The sequence below is a fragment of the Lathyrus oleraceus genome, chromosome 3, assembly GCF_024323335.1.
Source record: "Lathyrus oleraceus cultivar Zhongwan6 chromosome 3, CAAS_Psat_ZW6_1.0, whole genome shotgun sequence".
In the NCBI taxonomy this organism is placed as follows: Eukaryota; Viridiplantae; Streptophyta; class Magnoliopsida; order Fabales; family Fabaceae; genus Lathyrus; species Lathyrus oleraceus.
In genome coordinates, this window is record NC_066581.1 from 82,437,752 (window position 1) to 82,462,031 (window position 24,280).

General features: G+C 35.6%; 1 protein-coding gene across 3 annotated transcripts; it reads right to left on the reverse strand.

Annotated features, from left to right (window-relative positions):
* Positions 1–869: 869 nt before the first annotated feature.
* On the reverse strand, positions 870–6,233 carry LOC127125473 (uncharacterized). 3 transcript variants are annotated; one of them, XM_051054256.1, is made up of 5 exons: positions 6,096–6,233; positions 5,818–5,983; positions 4,621–5,695; positions 3,683–3,954; positions 870–1,887 (listed from the first exon to the last, which is right to left on the reverse strand). In XM_051054256.1, exons 3-5 carry the CDS (start codon positions 5,637–5,639, stop codon positions 1,130–1,132), a joined length of 2,049 nt encoding a protein of 682 aa, XP_050910213.1. In that variant the 5' UTR covers positions 5,640–5,695; positions 5,818–5,983; positions 6,096–6,233; the 3' UTR covers positions 870–1,129. The 3 variants fall into 3 exon arrangements, with proteins under 3 accessions (XP_050910213.1, XP_050910211.1, XP_050910212.1); XM_051054254.1 differs by having other exon boundaries at positions 3,677–3,954; XM_051054255.1 differs by lacking the exon at positions 5,818–5,983 and having other exon boundaries at positions 3,677–3,954; positions 6,096–6,214.
* Positions 6,234–24,280: the final 18,047 nt, after the last annotated feature.

Consider the following 24,280-nt stretch of genomic DNA (forward strand, 5'->3'; position numbering starts at 1 on the left):
TAGACTATATTTTATATACAGTCACGACTCGTATCATTAGTGACCTATAAAATGAAAATTTAGTGGTGTGCATCATTATTGAGTGATAATCAATTTGATTAAATATAAAATATTTTTAGATACACATGTTAATTTATAATACGTTACTTAATTGTAAAATAAACAATGGTCATATAAACTCAATTGTATTAAATAATCATATAAAAAAAATACTCGTGAGATGGAGAAAGAAAAAATTAGTAAGATGGAGAAAGAAAAAATTAGTTGCATGCATTATTATTGAGTGTTATCCAATTTGATATAGTATAAAATGTATTTGAATCCACATGTCAATTTCAATTTAGTTACTTAATCATATAAATTATGAATATTTTTTATATAGAGTGATTATAAAATAATTATGCTTTATTTTAGATCAATTTTATTGTTTAAAAGTTCATTTTTCTGTGTTCTTCTTCATTAAATTAAAATGATGTTCACATAACAAAATTTTGTTATTCATATTTTTAAAAAATAGAGATAAATAATTAAAATGAAAATGAGAAAGTGTGAGAAAAAAATATGGAGGAAATTTCAAATAAGAGAAGAAAAGAAAGAGAAAAAGTTAAAAGTGAGAAATGAATGTGATGGTAGTTTCAATCTTTAAGTATTTGTTAATTCCAAATATGTCATTTTATTAATCCAATTTTTTAAAAAGAAAAAGGATTAATTATGAAGTTTGATAATAGTTATTTTAATGGAAAGACAGTTGACTACATTCTATCAAATTACAATTTTAAATTGTTAAAACATTTAAATAGCAAACCTAATCACGTTCAACGGAGGTAAACATTAATCCATGTTATGCTTAGATGAAACAAATGTTAGTCTGGTGTTGAATTTGGAAGAATTTAAAATTTCTTTCTTCCTTTTTTCTTTTATCCCATCACCAAGTGTGCTTTCAAGTTTGCAGGAGCTTCAGTTTCCATCAAAGATACGTCCAATCATTCATGAATCAACATGACAAAGAACATTGGATCATAACAAACAAACATATCAGTTTCAGATAAACATCAACAAAGACAGGGCCAACGTGACCTAGTCTAAACACCCAAGTGACCCAACAATGCGAAACTTATTATGATAGCTTTCATCTCACAGCTGCTCTAGCACTCATTGATGTGTGATAATTTGTGCTTCTCTGCTTCCGGTAAGATGTATATACATCATCATACTGACTCACTTCATTTGGATCAGCCGTGGCCCCAAGTCCCAATCTTCCCGAACCACTTGATCCTGGCTTTCTGTCGACACTCCCATCAGCATAGGTCCCTGTTTCTGGATCAATTTGCTGCAAGTTTGGGGGTGGAGGTATGCAAGCACCTCCTTTTCGTACTTGAGATTCTCTCTCGTATTCCCCATCGTATTCATCATCATCATCTTTCACATCAGAATTCATAGGACCCTCAGAAGGATTTACTTCTCCAATTTCTTTAAAAAACTTCGACACCCTTTGAAGAATTTCTGTTGCTGGTACGGTTGATGGTGGTATCATAGTTGGGATATCCAAAGGGCTCATAGGAGAATATGGGACACCACTACCAATCTGCATCTTTCTAACCATTCCAGGAATGAGCCCAGGTGGGAACAGCGGATATGGAGGCAATTGTTCGCCAGTGCCAGATGATGTAGGGGGCAATAAATGTGCTCCAGAAGGTTGGGCGGAAGATGGTATACTCATAGAGCCTGGAAAAGCACTGGGAAGAGCAGAATTTGAAAGAAATTGCTGAGCTGCCATTGATTGCCCCAGAAGCTTATCAGGACGGTCTGGATCAAAGACAATTGAACCAGAGCTCACTCTATCAGCCTGCCACTGCTGCACAATATGGTTCGGAGTCTGCAGCATTCCTGCAAATGGGAGGGGAGAAGAAATTATAATTTCTATAATTAAATCATCCAAACCTCAAGGAATCAATCTCCCAAGTAAACAGTTAGAACTGATATAGTTCAACTAGTTGAATTACTTATCACTACCTCCGGTTTAGGGGTGTTCAAATCCAAACCGATCCAAATAAAAATCACAAACCGATATAAAAAAACAGAAAATTGCAAAAAACGAATATTATTAGATGTGTTTGGATGTCAATTTGTAAACACCGTTCGATTTGGATCGAATTTCAGATTGATTTTTCAAAACCGATACAAACCGAACCGAACCGCGTGTATATATTTTTATACTTATTTATTTTTTTATTAATAGGATATGTTGTATTAGTTTATTATTCGATTATAATTTTTTTAAATACGATTTATTAGTTTAGTTTAATCTATTTTTTTTTATTATTTCATTTGTTTCAACCATAATCATTCATTCTCATCTTGCAATACTAATTTTTAATATATTATATTATATCAAATATATTATTTATTAGCATTTTTATAATCTTAATAAAAAATATAATTTGTAATATGGATATCCAAGAACGGATCCAAACTTAAACCGCATAAAGTTGGATCGGATCGGATTTTTTTAATCATCATCCAAAACCGAACCGCACAGCGACCACCCCTACTCCGGTTCTTGTTATTATATGAGAATTTTTTGGGTCCTATTTATAAGAAAATATCACAACTTGTAAGATGCATTTATTGTTTTAAAGACTTTATTACCCTCCTTAAAAATGTTTGTCTATTATTGGATACATTTAATGTTTCACAACTGTCAATAAGGGCGCATTCGATAAAACCTTCAAAAAGTAACAAAAATTAATGATTTCATTGGTTTTGATGTTTTTTGTTTTTTCTTCTTATAAAAAGGCTGAGCTACACCATAGTACAAAATGATGAACCAACTGAAAATGAAAACAGACTCTCGAAGGCATTCAAGAGGCCTTTTTCTCTCCCACTTTATGACTTACAATAGAACTGTTCTCCCCTCCTAATTGACTCCTATTTAACCTCTCCTACTGTAACTGACTTCCATTCTCTAACTTTTGTTGCTGCCTTACTAATAGTTTTGACACATACTATTTCCCCTACTTAAGTCCTTTTTATTTTGTCTAATATACAATTCCTTAACTAATGGACGGGCGACTAAAATAAACTCCACACTAATAATAACCTATGTAGCACTAACACCTCTGAAAAAGGTGTGACCGTGTCAGTGACAGTGTCCAAAACCAACACTAGCACTTGTGATTACGTTTAATTTATTCATTTTTTCAAATTATTACCGGTGTCGACTTGTCGGTGTTGGTGTCGTATTTCCGGTGTCCGTGCTTCATAGATAATAACTAAATGCACTAAACTAAGTTGTCTTAAGAACACTTCGGTCAGACACCCTAGTGGCCTCTGCGCGACCGTGTAATCACAACAAATGATTCCTTGTCATTTATTATAAAATATAACTTCTTGAAAAGAAAAACACCAAAATTGCTATCATTGTTTTATGGACAAATTTACAACATATGACGTAACAGATGTTGCCCCCATGCTGAAAGCTTAAAGAAAGCAAGAGACACTTGAGGAAGCATTTTTTATTAAAGAGGGTCATTTCACGATATATGTTGCTCACCCAATGAAGTATTTCCAAACCAATTACTATTTTGTATTTTGGAAATCAATCAGTTATCGCAGAAGAAGCAATTCGGTAACTTTTGCATGCCATGACACATAACGTCAAAGAAGAGAAGCTTACCGGCACCTGAATCTGCTGAAGCAGAGGATAAGTCCTTTGATGCTCCAGTAAATGAATTTGGATGTGGCCCACCAATCATCTCGCCCTTCAGTAAAGATATAGTCTCTGGATCAAATACCTCTTTAGAAGCCCAGAACTCCACCATCTGCTGCAATCTTTTCCTATATTCCTCATTGCTTTGTGGGTTATGATAAATTCTTGCAAGCATGGCGCCTAAAACAGGTTTGAACGCAAGGGCCTCATTGTCAAGATCATGAATGCTTGTCCTCCGATTTAAACTGTGAATTAATAGCACAAAGGTCAAGGACATTGAAAAGCATAAACATTCATGTTAACATCAATGTCCAGAAGGCTATCAATAAGCAGGGGCGAATAATCTTGCCAAGCCAAAACTTGCAAAAAGTACAGTTGCAGGAAAAGAGTACAATTTAGAGAACATAAATAGAAAAGTAATACACCTGAAGCAAATTATCCTTGTATATAAGGCATACAAATTACAAGCCAAGTAACATGCATCCCAAACAAAATCTACCCCATACATTATCAATGAAAAAGGCTTTCATGCTTAGGAGTTAAGATGGAAATAGTCTTTTTTTAATGACGCAAATGAGACTCAGAAGAAAAATCCTTTTACTATATGCACTTGTGCAGAGGAGATAGATGGCGGTTGCAAGTTGCATTGCAACTCCTACTAGACAGCTTTTTATCACCTTTCTCCTGTTGTGAAACTAACCCGCCAATCTGTAGGCAGAGATAAACCCATACCAAAAACAGGTTTGTTTTGACACAGCCATAAAAACAAAAAATACAGTGAAAGAGAAATCCGTATACCTTATTTTGATTAGAAGACAATTTTTAGAGTATATATATTATATACATCAATCCAACTACATTTCAGATATGAGCAAAATAATAGTTGTACACTGGATGATAACCAATGTTACCTGTCAAAGAGAATGTCATTTGCAAGGTATATTATATGCAACTGTCTCTCAACGTCATCCAATGCAAATACTCTATCTCTAAGAGTCTCCGCTAGAGCTGGTGCAAATGGAGCTCTCTGCATGAACCAAAGTTTGGCACCTTTAATCGATTCTTTTGTACCATTCAAATTGTTAAGAACGCTACTCAGTTCCATTGCAACATCGGATGGGAGTGGCCCAGAGAGCCCTTTGAAAGACTTGGATGACTGATCATACTCAGGTCGACCATGAAGCCCAAATGATTGAGGATGTTGATGATGGTGTTGTTGATCATAGAACTGTGGGAAGGGAGGCGGGACTAGCATTGAAGGTGAAGATCCAATTCCAGCAGGATTCAATGGAGGGCCGCTAAGAGATGGGCTAGCCATTGGATTAGGTGGAGGATGGATCATTGACATGGAAGACGATGGAAATGGCTGGTTGAATGGACCACTAGGGGGTCTACTTGATAACCAGAGCTTAAAGCGGTAGTAAGCATGACCCTCCCCACCAAAGAGAAAGCTATAAGAAGGATTATCTCGTTGCTTTTCACAAATCATAGCTTCAAATTCCGGGCCATTTTTCACCGCATACTCAACAAGTTTATCAATTCGCTTCTGAAGCTCGGGATCAGAAGGTGGAGCAACCGGCGGTGGAGCAGAATCAAAAAAAGGTGACGGAACAACATGAGGAGGATAATGAGAAGGAAAAGCAGGAGGTGCTTGATGCTGTTGCTGCTGGAGAAGAATATGAGGTGGAGGAGGGCCATGATGGTGCAGCTGTTGCTGCATTGCATGATGAAAAGGAAACTGCTGCATAGAAGGATGCCCAGCACCAGGACCCGGCGGTATAAATGGCGGACCATGCATTGCCGAAGGAAACTGCTGATGTTGAGGATGAAATCCAAACTGCTGCTGTTGTTGCATATTAGCAGCCGGTCGCTGCTGCTGAGCATACGCCATAGCAGACGCAGCTGCATAATCATGATTCGGACGTTCCATCAGTAAATGGCTAGAACAAACCACAACCACTATCTATGATGAGTATCTCAATGTACCTACAAACAACAAAAGAAAATAAAATTCATTAATTTCTTTAATCATAAACAGATAAGTCTCTTACATAATCTAAACCAGGCTGACATATGAATTTCAGAAACAAAATTAGCCCAATTAATACCTAGGTAGTTAATTGCGGCCAATTGCATCACCGTCGCGGACGTGCGGAGGGGAATGGCCGCTACAGTGATGTCAAGTGCGGCGCGCAACACTGTCGCGGCTGCCTCAGATGCATTTCACGAGAACAACAAGGCGCATGTAGCTGCCGTCGCGGAGTTTGGAACACGCTAAAGTGAAGATTACTTTAAATATAAAACAAAATATGGAACGAGAAGCGTGAAGAATCATAGTAGATGGAAGAGGAACTGTGAAGAAGAAATGAAAAATCAGAGTACGAACCTGCGTCGTGCTTGAATTTCAATGGCGGGTCTTAGGTTAAACGAAAAGGGTAACTCAATTTGCAGGCTCGATGTATTTAATTTATTTTTTTTGGTATGTTCCTCCATGTATTATTTATTGCATTGTATAACTATAAATTTAATTTAGTTCGTCTTTTAAAATATAATAAAAAATTTAAATATATAAATTAGGACAACTATTTTTTTTAATTATATAAATAAATGAATTTGATGCGTCTTTTTGTCAATAGCGGAGATTAAAAAATCTAAGTATTGTATGTAAGAGTGAACACCAATTGATTTAATTGGATTCAAATGAAAAAACTCCAATTCGATTAAATCGATGAATGATAATTTTTCATCATAACTTGTTTGTTTAGTACCTTGATTAAGAAGATTTCAACTTGAACGGGTTGTCGGATATTTGAGTGGATTGTTGCGGTTTTGCAAGAATAAGAGAACGTGATGAATAAACATACAAATTTTCAGAAAAATCAACCATTTATGTTATACAACTTCTCCAAAATGTATATATGAAATATTTTTCTTCTCTATTATTTTCTTGTTAAAAAAAATAATGCTCTACTTAGATGAGTAGTGGTTGTTGTATTTTTTTTCTTTGTTAAAGAAAATATATGGAATAGAGTTCAAAAGGAAAATATGAATTAAGATGGAATCGTAATGAGTTTTGATTTGGTGATAAGCAACAATGGATAATTTTTGCACTTAGTTGGACATTAAGTTGTGGAAATTTGGTTTAGTTTTGTGATTTGTATGCGATTGAGAGAGAAAAAAGAGAGATGAACGAGTCGAGGGAAATTGGAAAGGAATAGAGATGAAAGAAGATTAAGATTTTGTACAAGTGAATCTAACAAACAAACTACTTTTTTATTAACTAAAATTTGAAAATCAGTAAATATAATATGATTTTGATGTAGATAAAAATAATTGTGAATGAAATATGAGACTTATGAATGAGAATTGTCACGAATTATAATGATATTAAAGTTAAAGTATTTTTCAAACAATGGTCTATTCCGTACAAAAAGTCGTTTGTTTTCTAGTTGCATTAGATTAAAAGTATTATAAAATAGAATTTCTACTATTGATCGATTGGTGTTGATTTTCACCTGATTAAAAAATTCAATTTGATTTCATTTGTTTCAATCCACGTGCAATTGAGAAATGTAATATGTGGTCTCATAAACCATTCTAAACCGACCCAGTCTTCATTTTCTATCTGTTACAACTCGTTTCGCGCGGCAATGGATTTATGTCCACCCCGTACCTATTTTGTCATTATGGATTTTATGTCCATCCCGTACCTATTTTTTCATTTGTTGTTTCGAATATTTACTCTACACTAGGATCAAATTTTAATTTAATAAATAAATTAATTAGCTATAAACTAATACAATCTAATCAATATAAACTTCCTAAAATGATATTTGATTATCTAACAACTACATCGAAAGGACATCTCAATTTTTTCACTTTTTTTTAATATTGTGTCATGTCTTCTCAATTTACTTCTTTTCTCCATTTATTTTGAATTTTCTTTATCTCACTTCAAAGAAATTAATATGAGAATCAATTATTATTCCTTCCTTCGCTTCTATTCTATTCTCCATTTTTCTTTCTATTTCCCTATTGTTTCATTCTTCCTTTTTCTTCTATTTTTTTATATCATTCACTCTTTTTTTTCATTTTCGAAATATACAAAGACAAATTAAGATATCGGTCGATTATGAGGTAGATGGGTAAGAGTTTTAATTTTTTTTTTATTTACATTTTCCATTTTTTATTTCTTTTCAACATTAGTTTTTTAAAAATATATTTTTATCTTATGTTGTAGATTGTTATGTTGTTTGATTTAGAATTTGCATATTTTCTGGGTATATTGTTTGATTTGCAAGTTTATATTTTACTTTTTTTAGGATTCAGGATTTTGTAAGTTGTTTATAGTACCAACCATACTTGTTTTTTTGTTTTGAAATTTTTTTCTCTTCTTTATAACTAACATACATTTTTCATTTTTCTACTTATCTCTTTAATTTTTTAATTGTGATAGGAAACTCTCATGTGTTTTTGGTTACATATCAACTATATTATACAACTAAGTGACAGTTTAATATTTGTTAGACATATGACACCACACATAAGAAGGGGGCGAATTGTAGGTTTCAACAAAAAAAATTGATTTTGAAAAAAAATGGACCATTATCAGAGTTTAAAAACATTTTATAATTAAGCAGCGGAAATTTAAATTGCATAATATAAAAGTTAAGGGAATAAAGGAAAACACCAGGAGTTATATAAGTTCGGCCAAAAATGACTTAGTTTTGTCCCCGAGATTTGATATTTAGAGTATTCAATAAACTTAAGAGTTTTAGTGGGTTGAACTCTTGAACCCCTTTATATAAGGAAAATGAAATTTATAGCTAACTTCCAACCAAACAACAAAAACAGAGAGAAGCAGTGAGTCTTCCTTCCAAACGACTGATTGAAGAGGTTAGTCTTCTTTCCAAACAGCAACTTGAAGTTGTTAGCCTTCAAGCTTTAAAAAATCAAGATTTTACACTGGCTGATCTCAAACTCGAGTGAGATTTTAATACGGGTTGAACTCGAACCAAATCAGGGTTTTCACTAGTTGACCACGAACCTAGGAGACTATGTCAGACTGATCTCGAACCTTTGAAAGTTTTTGAACGGGTAGGGCCTTCGATCCGAAAAGAGACTTAATCACTAAATTAAAGCTTTTAATGGATTTACCTTCGAACCCAGATGAAAATCCCTAAATGGATAAATTATTCAATCAAGGTACAAACAAATGTTTGTTGGTAAATTTATAATTCTACCCTTCCAGAATTACACAAATGTCTCACTCGCAAAAGATCTTTCTTAATAGCTCAACAACTAATTTTTTAAGTGAGAGAAAGTGAGAAAATATATTTAGAGAGAGTGAGGCGTGAGAAATGAAAGCTCATGATTCTAGATGTTTAGAATTGTGGGAAGGGACCTCTATTTATAGGCTAGAGGTTGGCACAAAAGAGGAAAAAATTTGTGGCCAAAATTAATGAGTCAATTGATTGACATCATGCACATATCAATTGTTTTGTTTAAAATTAATAGATTAATAAGGTTAAAAAGGAAAGAAAATATATATTGTCATTACCATTCATTAAGGCACTATCCTAATTGATAAGGGTGTATTTTTCCACCAGTCCAACCTGGTGGATATAAGTATCAATCGATTGGTAATGACAGTCTGTCATTGCATATATTTAGTCAAAAAGTTGGAGCAAAACAAGTGAAAGTTGAGCTAAAATGAAGAAAAATGACCAAAGAATGAGGGAAAATAGTTAAGTGTGAAAATTGTGGACTTAGTGAAAATTTGAGTGGAAAAGGGAGAAAAAGCGTACAGCCACTGGAATAATCACATGCACCATCGGGCAGCATCACGCACGCGATAGGATCTTTAAAGCTGCATCATATGTGATGCAAGGTATCACGTGTGTGATAGGTATTTTTTGGAGGGTTTTCTAACGCGTTTTGGTCCATTCTGACGCCTTTAAAATGAGATTTTCTGCACTTTCACATGGGTTACGAAATTGGGAGATCAAGACACAATTTTGAGAGTACAAGTGGTGAATTTTAGAGCATTTGAAGTCATTTGAGGACATTACTTCAAGGGGTTTCATATGTGAGTTGGAAAAGTTCAAAGCAAGATACAGTTGTTGATTCTATAACCGAGGCCGAGTATATTGTTGCCTCAAGTGCAGCAAAGGAAGCTGTTTGGATCAAAAAGTTCATTAGTGAACTTGGCATAGTTCTTAACATTGTGGATCCCATTGGTATCTATTGTGATAACAATGGTGCCATCGCACAAGCTAAGGAGCCTGGATCTCACCAACGATCCAAACACATACTTAGGCGTTATCACCTCATTTGAGAGATAATAGATAGAGGAGATGTGAAAATATGCAGAGTACCTACACTTGACAATATTGTTGACCTACTGACAAAGCCTCTTGCGCAGCAGAAGCATGATGACCATACTAGATCTATGGGCATTAGGGGTATACCTGATTGGCTCTAGTGCTAGTGGGAGATTTTTGGTGTAAGCCCTAGAGGCCAATACTTTTGGTACTTGTATCGAATTATTTATTAATAATAAAAGATTTTTTATTTATTATGTTTGTCTAATAAAGTCCCTAGAATAGATAGTCCGTTTAATGTATCAAGTGTGACTTAATCATGAGATCACATTAAACCTAATGACATTATTCTTAAAGTATCCGTAGTCGAGCTTTATTGTGAAGTGGGATAACATTAAAGCACGAAGACTATTATGTTTATAGATTGATGATCACATCTCATGGATCATGGATAAGGAGTTATCAAGTCTTAAACATAGGTATGAATATTAAGAGTAATATTTATACTGGATTGACCCGCTATGAGAATATTATATAGAATGTTATGCAAAGTGTCATAAGTTATTCTCATGGTGATAATGGTGTATACCACCCTTCGACCTGAAACCACTATGGACCCTAAATGTAGAGTCGAGTGCCTTATTGTTGATCAAACATTGTCTGTAACTGGATGACCATAAAGACAGTTGATGGGTACTCCACGAAGCATGCCAGGGGCCATGAGTGACCTAGATGAAATTTGCCCATCCTGCGTAACAGAATAAATGTCTATGGGCCCAATATTGAACTGGACAAGGATGACACGGTTTATGCCTTGTGTTCAATATAGACATAAGAGCAAAAGGGTAATTATACACATAAGTATTATCACAGAAGGATTTGTCAGATCACATGACATTTTCGTGTCTTAGGTAGCAGTGATGTGTTGCTAGATACCGCTCACTATTTATTATGTTAAATGTGTGATTTAATATAATTGCCAATGCCGCGAAAACCTACAGGGTCACACACAAAGGACGGATTGATGAGAGATAAAGTAACTAAGGAACATCGTAAGGTACGGTGCACTTAAGTGAATTATAGAACATCATAAGGTACGGTGTACTTAAGTAGAATACGAAATATGGTAAGGAACCACGCGCTTAAGTGATTTTGGCATATTATAAGATATGGGCCACATACACTTAAGTGGGCTTTTTAGATTATAGCCCACATAAGTGGTTCTATAAATAGAACCCTTGTGTAGAAGCATTTGTACATTTGCAATTTCGTTTCTCTCTCTCTCTCTCTCTCTCTCTCTCTCTCTCTCACACACACACACACACTCTCACTCACACACACACACACACACACACACACACACACACACACACACACACACACACACACACACGCACACACACATACACACACACACACACACGCACACACTCAAAGTCTTCATTCGTAGCAGCTAGCACTGAGATTGAAGGAATCCGTTCGTGTGGATTGAGTAAAGGCGTTGTCTTCGTTCAATGTTCGTGATCGCTCCCTAGATCTGCATCAAAGGCTACAATCGCCACAAGAGGTAACGATTTTATCACTGATCATGGCCATTCGTAAGGATCATTAAAGGAGAAATTTTAAAGTCCGTTGCGTTTTGGAACGCCTTTCTCCTTCAATAATCACATGCACCATCGGGCAACATCACGCACGCGATAGGATCTTTAAAGCTGCATCATATGCGATGCAAGGTATCACGTGTGCGATAGGTATTTTTTGGAGGGTTTTCTAACGTGTTTTGGTCCATTCTGACGCCTTTAAAATGAGATTTTCTGCACTTTCACATGGGTACCGAAATTAGGAGATCAAGACACAATTTTGAGAGTACAAGTGGTGAATTTTAGAGCATTTGAAGTCATTTGAGGACATTACTTCAAGGGGTTTCATATGTTATTTTCATCTATCAATTATAGTGTTGTTAATTGCATTATGAGTAGCTAAGTTCCTATAGGTTAGGTTGTGTTATGATGCACCTAATTTTATATTGTTGGATTTTATGTTGATTTGACAATTCTATGAACCTTTTGATCTATAATGTCATTCAATTATTTCTTGTTCGTAATGCTTTTTATGTGATGCACTCTTTTAATCTGATTTTTGGCACATATGGAATACAAATCATTAGTCGATATGTTCGACCTAAGGCAATTGTTATACTTACGCTGGTTGGATAAGAATAAGAGACCCCAAGTGGTGGCATAGAGAATATACGTTATATATATCGCCTAACCCTGCTTACACTAGAGGACTAGGGATGAAATGCTCTGAGTAGTTGTAACACCCCTTTTTCTATCCCAAAATACTTAACATATAATCAGAGTAAATAAGCACGCATATAAACAAAAGGGCGTCACATCGACATTTTCAAAAACTAAAAGCTTTCAAAAACCAAACATCATTCGTCATCCACATACAATACACCTGGTCATTTAAAATAACACATCTAAATTATCATGAATATTCAAGAATATGCGTTCGCAGCGGAAAATAATGAATACTCATGTATTTCATAAAATGATCTATGTCCCATACCATGATCATCTCTTAACAATCATCTCGGGATGAATTAAAACAAGCAATAACATAATGCATATCCAAATAAGATATGAGTTCAATACTACTAATCTATCCAGTGTTATATGACCAGAGCATTGACTCATTACCTAGTCTTCAAACTAAAATACGGGAAACTCTCCAGCTAAGGCTCGAGTGAGCTACTGTCCACTTACTTCAGCAATACTACTCTAGAGTATCTGTACGATGCTCATGTAAAGGCAACATTCAAACATAAAGGGTGAGAATTCAAATCATTATGAAAAGTATAATAAGGCACAATGATTAGATCAACAATTAATGGAGTTCATCACACCTTGTATAACCATGTCAATAATATTAATCAACATTTATTTCACACGTTTCGAACATCCATCAAAACTCAAGGAGTACAGTATTAAAATTCAATACTATTTTCCCAAATATACACATAACTACAATTATCACATAATCACATATTTTGCCAAGTTATGTATCCAAACATCACCAAATTCAATTACCATATATCATACACACCTCACAATCAATGCATACACTCAATTATCACATAACTCTAATGTGACCCAATGCAAGACATGTGACTCTATGCATGCGGTACCTCAATGTGAACCCAACGTTTCACCGCTTTCCGATTCAATATCTAGAATCCAAGCCATGCTTCCGATCCGGACAAGATCAAAGCCACTACCATGCCTATTTCCAATTAAGGATCAACGTGTGCTACGTCTATTTCCAATTAAGGATCACCGTCTACTACGCTTATTTCCAATTAAGGATCAACGTATGCTACGCCTATTTCCATTCAAGGATCAACGTCTAATACCATGTGAACCCAAAGTTTCATCGCTTCCACTATGAAGCCGACCATGCAATGAATGAATGTACAAATACCAACAACATATGCAATTAAGATCATCTATACCATCTTAACATTCCACATATCACCATAATTCAACTCTATGAATTACTCACCAATGGTACATATACACATTCATAACAAATACACCATTCAGATAATATGCAATTAAGATCATCTCTACCATCTTAATCATTTCACGTATAACCATAATTCAACTCTATGAATTATCCACCAATGGTACGTATACACATTCATAACAATATATCTTTCACAAATATAGGATAATTATCAAATACGCATACTTAGATTTCATTCAAAATGAATACAACTTTTAAAATCTCAATTTTTCATTTTTCAACAGTGGTAACCGGTTAACGCTCGGTGAGTAACCGGTTAACACAAAACAGAGCAAGTAACCGGTTAACGCTCGGTGAGTAACCGGTTAACATAAAACAGAATCAACTTTCTGCGCAGATTTTCAAGCAAGTAACCGGTTAACGCTCGATGGGTAACCGGTTAACATAAAACAGAATCAACTTCCTGCGCAAATTTTCAAGCAAGTAACCGGTTAACGCTCGGTGGGTAACCGGTTAACATAAAACAAAATGCAGAATTTTCTGCGTTTTTCATCGTTGGAGGACTTTCGGACCTCCGATTTCGATTCCGTAAAAAGCCAAACGTTCAAAAAATTATGACTCATACAATACTCTAATTATATAACATTAATTTACAGTTTTAATACAATCAAATCACCACAAATCGAGAATACTCATCAAAACCTAACAATTACAAAACCATGAAAATTAGGGATTTCAACTTAAACATGTTTCTACCCATTGACCCAATCATACTAACCCATAATAATAAGGATTCCCCCCTTACCTCTTCAATTTTCTGGAAACCCTAGCTTCTCTCTTGTTCTTCCCCTCTTCTCCTTACTTTTCCTCTTCTCTTTCTCTATTGTTGTCAAATGATCAAATGAATCCTAATTCTCACTCTCCTCACCTCTTATATACTAGTATTCTATTTGGGCTTAAAGCATGATACCTCTAATTTAATTAATAGGCCCAATAAGACCTAGTATTTAAATATCTCTATTTAATTCAAATAAATCAAACCAACTCAATATACACACCAAGTTAATTAATTCCATTATTCATTATATCTCGTATCAACTAAATAATTAATTAACACACCAAATTAATTAATATAATCGATTATTATACTACCTAACAACCAATTAATTAATTAACACTCCAAATAAATAAAATAAAATATAGTAATACTAACATAATAAATAATTACTAAAATTGGGTTGTTACAACTCTCCCCCCTTAAAAGATTTTCGGCCTCGAAAATACCTCAAACGAACAACTCCGGATACGATTCCTTCATCTTATCCTCGAGTTCCCAAGTAATATTGCCATTGGCGACTCCGTCCCATATCACTTTCACCAAAGAAATCTCTTTACCACGAAGCTTCTTCACTTCTCGATCTTCAATTCGCATAGGTGATGTATCGACCGTCAAATTATCCCGCACTTGAACATCATCTAATGGAACAACATGCGATGGATATGCAATGTACCTCCTTAATTGAGACACATGGAACACATCATGAAGATTAGAAAGTGATGGTGGTAATGCAATCCGATATGCCATTTCACCTACCCTCTCAGAAATCTGATAAGGACCAATGAAACGCGGCGTCAACTTACGCGACTTCAAAGCTCTACCAACCCCCGTTATTGGCGTAACTCGAAAAAATACATGCTCATCTTTCTCGAACTCAAGAGCTTTCCTCCTCTTATCATGATAACTCTTTTGACGACTCTGAGAAGCCTTCATCTTCTTTTAAATCATCTTAATCTTATCCGTAGTCTCTTGAATCAACTCGGGTCCAACCATAACACTCTCTCCCGATTCGTACCAACACAAAGGAGTTCTACACCTTCTGCCATAAAGAGCCTCAAAAGGTGTCATTCTAATACTCGAATGGAAACTGTTGTTATACGTAAACTCGATCAAAGGCAAGAAACTATCCCAATTTCCTCCTTGTTCCAAAACACAAGACCTCAAAAGATCTTCAAGTAACTGAATAGTCCTCTCCGTTTGACCATCAGTTTACGGATGATACGCCGAACTCAAACGCAACTTCACACCCAAAGCACTTTGTAAACCTTCCCAAAATCTCGAAGTGAACCTCAGATTTCTATCTGAAACAATGCTCGACGGAATACCATGCAAACACACAATCCTTTCGATGTACAACTTAGCAAGTCTCTCCATCGAATAATCCATCCTCATCGGAATAAAATGAGCACATTTCGTCAACCTGTCCACAACGACCCAAATCGCCTCACAATTACTCGATGTCCTCGGCAAGCCCGAAACAAAATCCATAGAGATACTATCCCACTTCCACTCGGGAATAGATAACGGTTGCATCAAACCAGACGACTTTTGATGTTCAATCTTTGACTTTTGGCAAGTCAAACATGAGTACACAAATTCCGCTACATCCTTCTTCATACCTTGCCACCAAAACATCTTTCTCAAGTCTTGATACATTTTAGTAACACCAGGATGAATACTCAAACCACTTCTATGCCCTTCCTCAAGAATCCTCTTTCTCAAATTCGCAACATCCGGAACACAAACTCGATCACGACACCTCATGATACCATTCTCATCAATCTGAATGTCACCACCTTTGCCTTGATTAATCAATGTCATAACATCGACTAATTTCAAATCTGACTTCTGACCTTCTCTAATCTCGTCAATAATGCCACACGTAAGCTTCAACATACCAAGCTTAACACACGAAGGCGTCGCTTCACAAACCAAACTCAAATCTCTAAATTGCTCCAACAATTCAAACTCTCGAATCATCAACATAGACATGTGCAATGACTTCCTACTCAATGCATCGGCTACAACATTCGCCTTTCCAGGATGATAATTCAAACCAAAATCATAATCTTTCAAGAATTCCAACCATCTCCTTTGCCTCATATTCAATTCTTTCTTATCGAACAAGTACTTCAAACTCTTGCGATCACTAAACACATCAAATCGCGATCCAAACAAGTAATGTCTCCAAAGCTTCAACACACACACAACGGCGACCAACTCTAAATCATGCGTCAGATAATTCCTCTCATGAACTTTAAGTTGCCTTGAAGCATAAGCTACCACTTGCCCCTTTTGCATCAAAACACCTCCCAAACCCAACAAAGAAGCATCACAATACACAACGAAAGTTTCTAACGGATCCGGTAAAATCAAAATAGGAGTCATAGTCAATCTTCTTTTAAGCTCTTGAAAATTCGCTTCACACTGCGAAGTCCAAATGAAAGCTTGACCTTTCCTAATCAACTGCGTCAATGGTAACGACAACTTAGAAAATCCTTCAATGAACTTCCTATAATAACCAGCCAAACCAAGGAAACTTCGAATTCAGCAACAGACTTAGGAGCTTCCCACTGAGATATAGCTTCAATCTTCGTAGGATCCACAGAAATACCACCACTCGAAATCACATGTCCAAGAAAACTTACTTCACTCAACCAAAACTCACATTTAGAGAGTTTAGCAAACAACTTCCTCTCTTTCAACACCGATAACACAACCTTCAAATGCTCGGCATGATCCTCTTTACTCTTGGAGTAAATCAATACATCATCGATGAACACAACCACAAACTTATCCAGATAATCATGAAAAATCCTATTCATATACTCCATAAATACACCAGGTGCATTAGTCACACCAAAAGGCATCACGGAGTACTCGTAGTGACCATACCTTGTCCGAAAAGTAGTCTTTTGAATATCCTCAACCTTTACACGAATCTGATGATACCCAGACCTCAAATCAATCTTGTTAAACACACAAGCTCCAACCAGCTGATCCATCAGATCGTCAATCCTCGGAAGTGGATACTTGTTCTTAATCGTCACTTTATTCAGTTGTCTATAATTAACGCATAATCTCATAGAACCTTCTTTCTTCTTGACCAACAGAACAGGTGCACCCCACGGCGACACACTAGGACGAATAAAACTTTTTTCAAGCAAGTCTTCAAGTTGACTCTTCAACTCTTTCAACTCAGAAGCAGACATTCTATAGGGAGCCATCGATATAGGACTAGTTCCAGGAACTAAATCAATCGAAAACTCAACCTCACGTTTCGGCGGTAAATCACTTATATCTTCCGGAAATACCTCCGCAAACTCACAAACTATTGGCAATTCTTCAATCGTCCTCTTCTCACGAATATCCAAGGTTGCCAACAACATAAACAACTCGGCACCACCTTGCACCGATTCCTCAACTTGCTTAGCAGACACAAACCAATCTTCCTTAGCACCAACCTCATGAAAAATAACAGTCTTCTTGAAACAGTTGATATACACCCGATTAAATTCTAACTAATTCATACCCAAAATCACATCAAGTTGCTCTAAAGGAAGAAAAACTAGATCGATTCCAAAATCCCTACCAAAGATACTCAACGGACAATTCAGACACACATAGGAAGTAGAAACAGAACCCATAGCAGGTGTATCAATAACCATACTTCTACGCATGTCAGATAATATAAGATTCAATCTCTTAGCACAATCCAAAGAAATGAAAGAATGTGTTGCACCGGTATCAATAATGGCAATCAAATGTGTACCATTAATAAAGCATATACCTTGGATTAGCCTATCATCGGTAGTGGCCTCCGCACCAGACAATGCAAACACCTTTCCTTTCGCTTGTTCCTTCTTCGGCTTATCACATTTGGTACTAATGTGACCTTTCTCACCATAATTGAAATAAGTCACACTCGAACCAACTCCACACTAGTTTGCTCTGTGACCACTCTTGCCACACTTAAAACACGTCACAGAATCCTTACTACAATCAACAACACGATGACCTTCAACGCCACAATTGAAACACTTAAGTGGAGTAGAAGATCCTCCCCCACTTGGCTTCTTGCCAAAACCAGATTGTCTCCTCTTGTTATCATACGGTTTCCCACGATCCTGGTTTTTCCCCTTCAAACTCTTGTAGAAAGAAGCATTTTCCTTACTATCCTCATCATAAATCCGACTCTTGTTAACCAACTCCGCAAAACGAGTAATCTGTTGGTAACCAATGGCCTTCTTGATATCATGTCTCAAGCCATTCACAAACTTCAAACATTTAGACCTCTCAGCATTAGCAGTATTGTAATGAGGACAATACTTGATAAGCTCCTGAAATCTAGCAGCATACTCAGCAACCGTACCATTTCCTTGCTTCAATTCACGGAACTCCACCTTTTTCTTCCCACGACAATCTTCTGGAAAATAGTTCTCCAAGAAGACATCACGGAAAAGAGCCCAAGTAACCTCAATGTTGTCTTCTTCAAACCTCCGAAAAGTGTTATTCCACCAATCTTCAGCTTCCTTCTCCAGCATATGAGTACCAAACTGCACTTTCTGAGCATTCGTACAGTTCATGACTCTGAAGATCTTCTCAATTGCCTTCACCCAAGCTTGAGCTTTATCAGGTTCATGCTCACCCTCAAAGACAGGAGGATTGTTCCGCTGGAATCTCCCTAACGCACAGAACTCATCATCATCTCCAGTTCGGTTACCAGCATTCGCTTGAGGGATCTGACCAATGGATTCAGCCAACATCCTCAGCGCCTCAGTAATTGCATCATCATTCCTCCCTGCAACCATCGTCCTGAACAACCCGAACAACCAGACAAACAGTATCGATCGTATCAGATACACAAATCAAATACAACGGGATGGAAAATCCTAACGACTATTAACCAACTGGTCGACCATGCTCTGATACCACTAATGTAACACCCTTTTTTCTACCCCAAAATACTTAACATATAATCAGAGTAAATAAGCATGCATATAAACAAAAGGGCGTCACATCGACGTTTTCAAAAACTAAAAGCTTTCAAAAACCAAACATCATTCGTCATCCACATACAATACACCTGGTCATTTAAAATAACACATCTCAATTATCATGAATATTCAAGAATATGCGTTCACAGCGGAAAATAATGAATACTCATGTATTTCATAAAATGATCAATGTCCCATACCATGATCATCTCTCAACAATCACCTCAGGATGAATTAAAACAAGCAATAACATAATGCATATCCAAATAAGATATGAGTTCAAATACTACTAATCTACCCAGTGTTACATGACCAGAGCATTGACTCATTACCTAGTCTTCAAACTAAAATACGGGAAACTCTCCAGCTAAAGCTCGAGTGAGCTACCGTCCACTTACTTCAGCAATACTACTCTGGAGTATCTGCACGATGCCCATGTAAAGGCAACATTCAAACAGAAAGGGTGAGAATTCAAATCATTATGAAAAGTATAATAAGGCACAATGATTAAATCAACAATTAACGGAATTCATCACACCTTGTATAACCATGTCAATAATATTAATCAACATTTATTTCACACATTTCGAACATCCACCAAAACTCAAGGAGTACAATATTAAAATTCAATACTATTTTCCCAAATATACACATAACTATAATTATCACATAATCACATATTTTGCCAAGTTATGTATCCAAACATCACCAAATTCAATTACCATATATCATACACACCTCACAATCAATGCATACACTCAATTATCATATAACTCTAATGTGACCCAATGCAAGACATGTGACTCTATGCATGCGGTACCTCAATGTGAACCCAACGTTTCACCGCTTTCCGATTCAAAATCTAGAATCCAAGCCACGCTTCCGATCCGGACAAGATCAAAGCCACTACCACGCCTATTTCCAATTAAGGATCAACGTGTGCTACGTCTATTTCCAATTAAGGATCACCGTCTACTACGCCTATTTCCAATTAAGGATCAACGTATGCTACGCCTATTTCCATTCAAGGATCAACGTCTAATACCATGTGAACCCACAGTTTCACCGCTTCCACTATGAAGCCGACCATGCAATGAATGAATGTACAAATACCAACAACATATGCAATTAAGATCATCTATACCATCTTAACATTCCACATATCACCATAATTCAACTCTATGAATTACCCACCAATGGTACATATACACATTCATAACAAATACACCATTCACATAATGTGCAATTAAGATAATCTCTACCATCTTAATCATTCCACGTATAACCATAATTCAACTCTATGAATTATCCACCAATGATACGTATACACATTCATAACAATATATCATTCACAAATATAGGCTAATTATCAAATACGCATACTTAGATTTCATTCAAAATGAATACAACTTTTAAAATCTCAAATTTTCATTTTTCAACAGTGGTAACCGGTTAATGCTTGGTGAGTAACCGGTTAACACAAAATAGAGCAAGTAACCGGTTAACGCTCGGTGAGTAACCGATTAACATAAAACAGAATCAACTTCCTACGCAAATTTTCAAGCAAGTAACCGGTTAACGCTCGGTGGGTAACCGATTAACATAAAATAGAATCAACTTCCTGCGCAAATTTTCAAGCAAGTAACCGGTTAACGCTCGGTGGGTAACCGGTTAACATAAAACAAAATGCAGAATTTTCTGCGTTTTTCATTGTTGGAGGACTTTCGGACCTCCGATTTCGATTCCGTAAAAAGCCAAACGTTCAAAAAATTATGACTCATACAATACTCTAATTATATAACATTAATTTACAGTTTTAATACAATCAAATCACCACAAATCGAGAATACTCATCAAAACCTAACAATTACAAAACCATGAAAATTAGGGATTTCAACTTAAACATGTTTCTACCCATTGACCCAATCATACTAACCCATAATAATAAGGATTTCCCCCTTACCTCTTCAATTTTCTGGAAACCCTAGCTTCTCTCTTGTTCTTCGCCTCTTCTCCTTACTTTTCCTCTTCTCTTTCTCTATTGTTGTCAAATGATCAAATGAATCCTAATTCTCACTCTCCTCACCTCTTATATACTAGTATTCTATTTGGGCTTAAAGCATGATACCTCTAATTTAATTAATAGGCCCAATAAGACCTAATATTTAAATATCTCTATTTAATTCAAATAAATCAAACCAACTCAATATACACACCAAGTTAATTAATTCAATTATTCATTATATCTCGTATCAACTAAATAATTAATTAACACACCAAATTAATTAATATAATCGATTATTATACTACCTAACAACCAATTAATTAATTAACACTCCAAATAAATAAAATAAAATATAGTAATACTAACATAAGAAATAATTACTAAAATTGGGTTGTTACAGTAGTGGTCAGTGAGTTATTTCGTGAGGGATCGACTATAACGGTTTTGTTAATTCACGGTGGCATTATAGAGATAAGACCATCACACAAGGCATCAAACATCATCAATAGAGGAATATGGGATTATATAACACAACCTGACCGTTTTCGTGATATTGTTTAATTGTTTATTTACTTTTGCATCGAAACTCGAAAATCCCCCCTTTTTTACTAGTTTTCTATACATTGCACGTATTTTGTTTTGCTTGAAAACAATCCTTGTGGATTCGATCTTTTTATTACTTAGATAGTATTTGTACACTTGCCGAGAAGTTATCAAGTTTTTTGCATCATTGTCGGGGACTGTTGATTTTTCAACATGGTGACGTTTGTGCAATTCTATTTTCTTTGGTCTTTTTAATTTTTGTTTTATTTTCTTGTCTATCTTAAAACTATTGTGGGTATTTGTTCTTGTTGGTGAAGTGCATGCCACACGTGTTGATACATTTTTATGGCATAACCAAAATCCTAAACTATGATTGACTACTGCAAGCCTACTGACGCATCACATGTTTCTACGGGATTTCTTCCAGATAATCCTGTAAATTTTAACATCAAATATGTCGTGCTTTTGGATTTAAGGGATAAACCATTCGATTGGAACGCAACTAGTGACCCATAGGAACATCTAGCAAGGTTTCACGAGACAACACTAATGTGCCAACTAAAGGATATTACAAAAGACCAGGTAAAACTCAAATTGTTCAACTTCTCACTGGTGGTTAGAGTGAAAGATCGGTTATTATGCCTTCCAATAGGAGTAATCAAAACTTGGAAAGAATTAGAAGACAAATTTCTAAAAATATTATTCACTACAGCATAATTCACAGAAAGAAAAGTTGAAATTAAACATTTCGAACAACAAGAGACTGAATCTATTTACGATGCTTAAGAGAGATTTAATTATTAATACACAGATGTCCTAATCACAATATGAGTAATATGGCACATATGCATAATTTTGTGAAGGGTCTTCGAGCACAAGTTCGAATGTTGTTAGATGCTTCTACGGGAGGTACAATAAGAGCATTAACTGAACCGCAGGTAAAATAGTTGATAAAGAATATGAGTATAAATGAGTACAACTTTGTAAATACCAGAGGGTTGGAAAAGTTAGAAACCAAGAATAATTCTCATAGTGAATTGACTTTAGGAGGATACGAGGAACTTATCACCAGGCTTGGAGTCTTAAATCAAAAGTTGGATATAACAAGCACAACACATGAATCTTCAAACGAGGTAGTATTTTTATTATATACTAATAGTGGTCAAGAGCATTTTATAGGTGATTGTGCTGAAAAACTACTTGGGGGAGAAGTACAAGTTGTAACTATGAATTCCAATCTAAGAACAACTCAAATAGAGAAAAATTTCAAGATCTCATAATTGGAAGAAAGATTGACTCAATTTATGTTGACAACACAAAGTAAATTATTGGATGTTGATAGGTTACGTAACTCGTTAAAATAAAAGCATGAGGAGTCAATGAAAAGAATATAAGGGCAAATATCTGACCTGTCCCAACAAATTCTATTAGTGATACGGGAAAGGGGAAATTGTGACGCGATAGAATTAAGGAACCGCACAATGCCCTCAATTTCCAACACTTGATCAATTCATTTATAAAGATTCACCTTTTCGGAGAATAAAAATCCAAATTCTCAATGAACCAAACCCTCTTTTACTGGATTACATCAAACCATTGTATCCTTTAAATAAGAAGAAGCCAAAAAGAGAAAGGGAAGTAGGGCGGTTTATAAAGTTCATGGAGATTCTCACAACTTTACAAGACAATATTCCATTTTGTGATTCCTTTAAGTAAATGTCGGTGTACGCTAAATTCATGAAAGAAATTTTGAACGATAAATGCAAATTGAAAGATGATAAAGATGTAGCACTAGCAGAGGAATGAAATGCTATCATTTAATGCAAGTTACCACCTAAACTAACAAATCCAGGTAGGTTCGCGATTCCGTGCTCTATAGGTTCATTAAAAATTGGCCAGACACTTTGTGATTTAGGGGCTAACATAAATTTGATGTTGTTGTCCATGATGAGGAAATTAAATAGTGGAGAGCCAAAACCTATGAAAATGACTTTGACCTTGGATGATCGATTTGTTACTCATGCTAACAGAGTCCTTGAAGATGTATTGGTAAAGGTTGATCATTTATTGTTTCCCATTGATTTTGTCATTTTGGATGTGTCGGAAGATGTTGAAACACCATTATTGTTGGGGAGACATTTCCTTTCCACGGGAATAACTTTAATTGATATGGAAATAGGAGAATTCATTCTCAAGTTTTATAAAGAATAGGTAATGTTCAACGTATTTGAAGCCATGAAACATGCTCATGAAGATTTATAGTGTTACCAAGTTGATTTGATTGACGAATTAATAGAAAAAAATTCGAAGGAAGAAAATCTTTTGTCTCCAATA